This window comes from Neovison vison, chromosome 9 (assembly GCF_020171115.1).
Source record: "Neovison vison isolate M4711 chromosome 9, ASM_NN_V1, whole genome shotgun sequence".
Classification (NCBI taxonomy): Eukaryota; Metazoa; Chordata; class Mammalia; order Carnivora; family Mustelidae; genus Neogale; species Neogale vison.
Genome location: NC_058099.1, coordinates 78278157 through 78285979, shown reverse-complemented (window position 1 = coordinate 78285979; position 7823 = coordinate 78278157). Strand labels below are relative to the sequence as shown.

At 46.4% G+C, this 7823-nt stretch overlaps 1 protein-coding gene across 1 annotated transcript; it reads right to left on the bottom strand.

Moving 5' to 3' along the window:
• Positions 1-327: 327 nt before the first annotated feature.
• LOC122916767 (spermatogenesis-associated protein 31D1-like) lies at positions 328-2967 on the bottom strand. Its single transcript, XM_044264162.1, has one exon. It carries the CDS (start codon positions 2965-2967, stop codon positions 328-330), a length of 2640 nt encoding a protein of 879 aa, XP_044120097.1.
• Between the last annotated feature and the right edge of the window lie 4856 nt (positions 2968-7823).

The window sequence follows — 7823 nt, the reverse complement described above, 5'->3', positions numbered from 1 at the left end:
TTTTCTGAAAACTATACCTGTCTTTGATTCTCCTCTGATATAGAAGACTTACTGTAAAAGGTGTAAAACATTCAGTGAGGGGAGAGGTGTGAGCTACTATATATTTTCAGGAAGGCTAAGCCATGGGACAGGAGAGAGATCCTGTCAGAGGGAGAATGGGCTTCTGGGGCTTTTGGGGGCACATGATACATATTTCCCAAGAGGTCCAGGAGATTGGTCACCTTTTAGAAGCCGAAGGAAGCAATCAGTAACGGCTGAACTGATTTACCCAAAACCCTTGCTCCCAAGACAGTACACAGAACAGACAACATGTTACTAGAGAAATATTTACTCTGTGGGCACACCACCAGATTCTGTATTCTTCCCCTTTATGCCTTGTTCCTGTCCTCTTCCGGCATCAGCATTTGCACTTTTGACCTTTGGCTCCCATCTGAGCACACCTTGCCTTATAGGCAGTTTTTGGGGCCGTCTGAACGCACCTTGCCTTCTAGGTGGACTTGGGGGCCATCTGTTGCCTATGGAGTCACGTTTGACAGATGTAGGAGTCTGATGGGTGATATTAGTGGCTGGTGGCCTGAGAATTCTTTGTTCCTCCCTGCCCACAGTTGAGGTGGCAGGGAGAGGATGATCGGGGATGGGGGCTGAATTGGCTGTTCCTGCTTTGTGTCCACGGAGAGATTTCAAGCTTGCAACGGAGTATGTGGACTCTTTTGATTTAAAGCACTGAATGGATTCAAGGACCCTAGGGGGAAGGCCCCAAGTCACCCTCTTATTAAGCCTTTTAATGTGGTCTTCCAGCGTCTGTGCTGCCGTAGGTGTAACAAGGGGAAGCTCCTGGAAAGTATTCAGGGAGTCGTCCTCACCCTGTGATGGTGGCAAACTTTCCTGTTTTGTTTCATTCTGGGATTTCTCAGAAACAAGTGGTGTCTGCTCCACGGAGAGCCATGAATTATGCACAGTCTTCACGGCATTTTCAAGCTGTCTCTGTCCCGTAGTATCCACAGATACCATGGAGCTTTTGACGGATTGGCTCCTCTGTTTTTGTTCAGAACCATACCCCATATTATTCTCTGGGTTGTGTCCCTGATCCTTCTCCAGGTCATCTTTGCAGGAACTGTCCTGTAGAATAAATTCGGGAAGCTCCACATAGACACTTTTGGTCATACTCCTCCTGATCGGACTGTTAGAGATCCCCGAGCGTCCACCATGGCGCTGAGACTCAGGTAGCTGTGGAAGAGTCAGTGCTACAGAGTCATAGATCCTGCGGGGCAGGCCCCTCTGGTGTAGGATGAGCCTCTTATGAAGGTGATGCTCTAGTTTTCTCCGAAGCTCTTCATTCAGAGGAAACTGCCCAGGAGTGACAGAGCTTACAACTGGGGCCTTGGTGGCCTTGTGGCTGAAACAAGGGTTAGACGCAGAAGAACCATAGTCCTCCTGGGATCTTTGGACTATAGTGGGTAAACCCCACACACGTTTCTGTACCTTCTGCAACACGTTCCATTCCAGGTGTTGAATTTCTCTTGACGTGAGACTGTCGGATTCATTGTGAGGTCTGTGAAAACACACTCCACAGATGCTGATGTCGGCTAGAGGACCAGATGGCCGGATTGGGAGTGGGGATTGAAGGTGGGCCTGGGGCTGGACATGAGAGATAGGTAGGGGCTGGGTTTGAGGCAGGAGTTGAGGCGGGTTCTCAGGCAAGGATGGAGGAAGTGGATGGGGAACTCCTGGGGACTCCTGCTCTGGGGAGGCATTCGAGATGTTATCTGAGGCATCAGCAGCAGGGAAGAAGGACTCACGATGCGGAGTTTGGAGACCCCAGAAGAACTGGATGGGGGTTTGCTGTAAATGGCCCTTTTCCAAGGTGGTAGGATATGGGCGCTGCTGCTGCATTGGCAGCTCCTTGCACTGGCCTTTGCTGCTCCAGAAAGCATCAGTTTGGTTTGGGAAAGATCGCCTTGTTTCCTTGCCCCTGAGAAAGTCACTCCTGTTTTGCACTTGTTTCTCTAGAAGTGCCAGGGCATCAGGGCTGAGAAGTGAGAGGTTACCAGGCTCGACAAGGTTGGCTACAGGGTCTCCCCTGGAAGAAGCCTCCGAAGAAGGGAGGGCTTGATGGAAATCACGTGGAGCCAGGGTTGAAGGGAAGAAGCCTTTGGCATGAGTTTGCCACGGAGGGAGGTCTAAAATTGACAAGCTGGAGGGGTCCATGCCTCTGCTTGCTGTGATACAAGTAGACAACCTACCAGAGCTCTGTGGGGGTGAGCTCTCTTGAACACCCTTCCTTAATTTGGAAATTGGTTTAGATCGCGTCACACTTAAATTGCAGTCTGGCGGTGGTGATGCAGACTGGTTTGGTGGTGCGTGATGACGAGCAAAGGTCTCAGTAGGATTCACCCTCTGGGACAACTCCGGTAAGGGGCTGACATCTTGGGAAAGGGTATTTAGAGACACTGTCTCTGTTTGGACGCTACGGTCCACTGAATGGGCATGATGGGGTGGGACAGGAGGTGGAAAGGCAGGGGGCTGGGCTGGGAAATGGTCTATTGGGAATTTGGAATCCAAGGGAGGAAAGGGCTCTGGTGGCAAAGAATCACCCGGTGGTGAGGGTGGAAAGAAATTAGCCACAGGGATCACTGGGTTAGGTGAGAAGATGGAGGCAGGTGGTGGGGAAGACTCAGGCAGCGAAGCTGGTATTAGCTCTCCTGGAGGGACTGCTGAGAAGTCAGTGGAGAGAGTGAAGGATGAAGAAGTCACAGGAGCTGTGGAAGCCAAGGAAGTAGAATCTTCCAGAGTCTGCAGGAACAGCAGCCGATTGATCTCAGCAGTTGTGCTATTACATACCTCACAGGAGGGGTCTGGACATAACAGTTGACGAAAGTGGATGGTATCATGATGCCGGCCGAGGGGGCTGCAGGAGACAGGAGGTACAAAACTGCAGCCAGGACCAGAACAAGGGGAGGCGGCCATGCAGACCTGACAAGGGAGGGGCCACCTGAAGCCTGCTATCCCTTCACAATGCCCCACTGTTATGACCTGACAGTGTACTCAGTAGCCTTCACCCCAATATCTGTTCCTATGGCTACCCCCACCCCATGGCTATGACAGACTGCAGTGAATCCTGCAATTGCATAAAACCTGCTCTAAGAGGCAATAGGATCAAGGGGAAAAACTGGTCACCTTCTTAAAATAGAGATCAGCTTCCGGGTCTCCTCCACTTCCCGTTGGTACCATCTGCCATCTGGGGAAACAGGAGACTGAGTTATATAGTGAAAGCAGAAACAGAGGTATTAATCCAGGAGTCCCCCTATAGGACAGCCTTGGGATGTTGGACTCTGAAAGCCCCAACAATCAATAGATGAGGGCAAATGGCCAATGATGTAAAGCTGGTTAGTAATCTAGCTTCCTGTATAAAGTACTTTCATGTAAATTATCCATGTGATGATCAGACCACCTCTGTGAAGCAGAGAGGTCAGGGAAGACTCCTGAAGGTCCATGATGTCAGAGAGCTTTCACAATGTCAGGAGACGAAGTTCTGACTCTGGTCATCTCACACGGCCACCTAGTGGGAAGCACTCCTTGTCCAGATCCATCACTGCTTCATGCTCAATAATGGTCAGAGCAGGGATCTGAGAAGGGTTTTGCACTCTGGCTGCATTTCCATGAGCCTCTCCTCTGAGGGAATGTATCTAGCAGCTCGCATCCTCAGAGTTCATGGACTGGGCCCTCATGGAGAGGACAGCAAGGATCAGCCTTGGAGAGAGCTCAGGTGGAATAGGCAGAACCTTACCTTCCAGAGTCCCACCTTTCCTCCTCCTCTTGGCTCTGCCCTGACGCTAGAAGAAAAATGGAAAGAATGAGGGGGGTTGGACCCATGTCTTACTCTTCTCTCAGAAGTGGAAACATCCTTTATGCAAGAATTCTAGGACTTTAGTAGAACTTTGTGTTCCTTGCTTTTTTCAGTTTTAAAGGTGATAAAATGTTGTCAATATTTACTCTTTGGAAAACCCAGGGGATGACTTTGTCTAGGAGGTCCACACTTGGTATTCCCAATCAGAAGTCCTTTGTTCAATGAGGACATAGAAAAGGAAGCCCAACAGTCAGACCTGTGCTGCCTCAGGTAGGACCCTGTATCCTAGGTCATAGCTCCGACCTCACTGTCTTCTCAGAGGCTTAGCAGTGTTCTCCTGATCAGCTCAGCATGAAGGAAGCCTTGATCGAGTGATGCTGGACATGGGAATGTGACTCGATATGGTCGAGTGCTGGGAAACTTTGTTCTCTTACACAGACCCCATCCTCTCAAAATAACCCAATCCAGGACTACAGAATCCCTGAGTTTGGGATTTTATCCAAGAACCACCACCATACCCAGATAGACTGTAGTTTCAAGTAGAAACCGTAGTCCTTTCTTAACACTTACCCCTGCCAGGCCTCTTTTCCTAGAGGAGTGAATGTCTGTTCTCTTAAGACTTCCCATTTTAGGTGTTTCTCCCACTCTACCAAACTCCTTTTAAAACCCGGGATTAGGGATCCTGGATGGCTCAGTTGGTTAAGTGTCTGCCTTGGGCTCAGGTCAGGAATCCAGGGTCTTGGGATCTAGCCCCACATTGCACTCCCTGTTTCGCTCTCCCTCTGCCCCTCTACCCCACTTGTGCTCTCTTCCTTTGTCTTAAATAAAATCTAAAAAAAAAAAAAAAAAAAAGGAATAAAATTTGGGATTAGAAATGGAAACCGTAATAATCTATGTTGAGTTCCCCCCCTCCCCAAGGTTTTCTTACCTTTCGGGTGGTTTTGGTTTTCCACGTTGGAAATGGAATCCCCACCAGGTAGCACAGGAACAGAAGGAGCAATCCCAACCCACACAAGAAGGTAAGGTTGGCATCAATGCCCAAGCATGTTGAGGCAAAGCTCAGACATGGTTTAGTATCGCTATTCAGAAGTGAGAGAACATTCCAGTGTTTGAACTCCATCGTCTGAATCGCAAGACAGCCTATACTGTGCACACGCTGAATATATATCCTCCACAGGCTTACATCACAGAGCACTGTCACAAAGAGTTTCTGAGGGTGAGGGAGAGGACAGTTGAACAAGGTGTGTCCAGAGCCCCTCCCCACCTACTAGCTCAGAAGACCCCTCCCTCCTCCTGGTCCTTCAGGTCTGCCATCCTATTTTCCTACTCCTTTTCATCACTTATGAAACTTATGAAATTTTCTGTCGTTCCATGTATAATTCATATATTGCCTGGGTCCCTCTTCACTGTTTGAGAACTTGGCTTTGGTCTTACCAGGTCTGTGCCTTGAAAGTCTGCAAGGCTACCTGGAGTTTTTGCTTGTACCCTGACATTTACACTCAGGATCACTTAGGTCCTCAGATCCAGCTTTCGTATTCAATGTGTTTGCCTGGGACACCTGGGTGGCTCAGTCGGCTAAGTGATCGCCCTCAGCTCAGGTCATGATCTGAGGGTTCTGGGATCAAGCTCCACATCTGGCTCCTTGCTCCATGGGGAGCCTGCTTCCCCAACTCCCTCTGCCTGCAGCTCCCCTGATTGTGTGCTCTCTGTCAAATAAATAAAACCTTTAAAAGAAAATGTGTTTGGCTTCCATGAACCCAGATAGAGACCTTAACGTTCTTTCACACTCACTTAGTTTCGTACATGTTGCACAGCACATTTCAGTTTTTGTTTCATTCGGCCTTTCGTATCTTCCGTCAGAGAGGCTGACTCAATTAAACTCAATAATGCATTATTCAATAATCCCAAAACTAAAGTCAATGTAAAATGACTGTAAATAATTAAACCTTCAAATGGTCTTGGGGGTAACTGTGCAGCACTCGCATTCCTAAAGTTAGTGAAGCTAAGCTGCATAAAATGTTTGGGGACCAGCTAACACACACACACACCCTTTGACAAAACAATCCAGTATATTTCATATTGAAGAATAAAGTGTTTTCTCCTTTTATTTCAGTATTTCATAAAATATTGACCCCAGGTCTTCTTACTCTACCTAAAATACTGTGTTCTGTACATCAACACCCTAATAGTTGTACAAGTTCCTTCTCAGTGAGTTTTTGAACCTCTTTTTATCCCCTTTCTCCCCCCCTCAAGATTTGGGATCTCTTCTGATTTAGTTAAAGCATATTTTCCTGGGGTTCTTGCCACCCTTTTAGTATTTTACTTGCTCTTTCATATGCTCTTATCTAGACAAATGACAAGGCGGAAAAAGTCACCACAAAAAAAAAGAACAAGAGGCAGTACCGAACGCTAGGGACCTAATCAATACAGACATTGGTTTTTTTTTTTTTAAGATTTTATTTATTTATTTGACAGAGAGAGATCACAAGTAGGCAGAGAGGCAGGCAGAGAGAGAGAGGAGGAAGCAGGCTCCCCGCTGAGCAGAGAGCCCGATGCAGGACTCGATCCCAGGACCCTGAGATCACGACCCGAGCCGAAGGCAGCGGCTCAACCCACTGAGCCACCCAGACATTGGTAATATGTCAGATCTAGAGTTCAGAATGACAATTCCAAGGTTCTAGCCGGGCTTGAAAAAGGCATGGAAGATATTAGAGAAACCCTCTCCAGAGATATAAAAGCCCTTTCTGGAGAAATAAAAGAACTAAAATCTAACCAAGTTGAAATCAAAAAAGCTATTAATGAGGTTCAATCAAAAATGGAGGCTCTCACTGCTAGGATAAATGAGGCAGAAGAAAGAATTAGCGATATAGAAGACCAAATAACAGAGAATAAAGAAGCTGAGCAAAAGAGGGACAAACAGCTACTGGACCATGAGGGGAGAATTCGAGAGATAAGTGACACCATAAGACGAAACAACATTAGAATAATTGGGATTCCAGAAGAAGAAGAAAGAGAGAGGGGAGCAGAAGGTATATTGGAGAGAATTATTGGGGAGAATTTCCCCAATATGGCAAAGGGAACGAGCATCAAAATTCAGGAGGTTCCAAGAATGACCCTCAAAATCAATAAAAATAGGCCCACACCCTGTCACCTAATAGTAAAATTTACAAGTCTTAGTGACAAAGAGAAAATCCTGAAAGCAGCCTGGGAAAAGAAGTCTATAACATACAATGGTAAAAATATTAGATTGGCAGCTGACTTATCCACAGAGACCTGGCAGGCCAGAAAGAGCTAGCATGACATTTTCAGAGCATTAAACGAGAAAAACATGCAGCCAAGAATACTATATCCAGCTAGGCTATCATTGAAAATAGAAGGAGAGATTAAAAGCTTCCAGGACAAACAAAAACTGAAAGAATTTGCAAACACCAAACCAGCTCTACAGTAAATATTGAAAGGGGTCCTCTAAGCAAAGAGAGAGCCTGCAAGTGGTAGATCAGAAAGGAACAGAGACAATATACAGTAACAGTCACCTTACAGGCAATACAATGGCACTAAATTCATATCTCTCAGTAGTTACCCTGAATGTTAATGGGCTAAATGCCACAATCAAAAGACACAGGGTATCAGAATGGATAAAAAAATAAAACCCATCTATATGTTGCCTAAAAGAAACTCATTTTAAACCCGAAGACACCTCCAGATTTAAAGTGAGGGGGTGGAATAGAATTTACCCTGCTAATGGACATCAGAAGAAAGCAGGAGTGGCAATCCTTATATCAGATCAATTAGATTTTAAGCCAAACACTATAATAAGAGATGAGGAAGGACACTATATCATACTCAAAGGGTGACTTTTTGTCCAACATAAGATCTAACTATTTTAAATATCTATGCCCCCAACGTGGGAGCAGCCAACTATATAAACCAATTAATAACAAAATCAAAGAAACACATCAACAATGATACAGTACTA

Coding starts and splice junctions, on each gene's coding strand:
- LOC122916767 (XM_044264162.1), bottom strand. CDS start 2,967: ATGGCCGCCTCCCCTTGTTCTGGTCCTGGCTGCAGTTTTGTACCTCCT.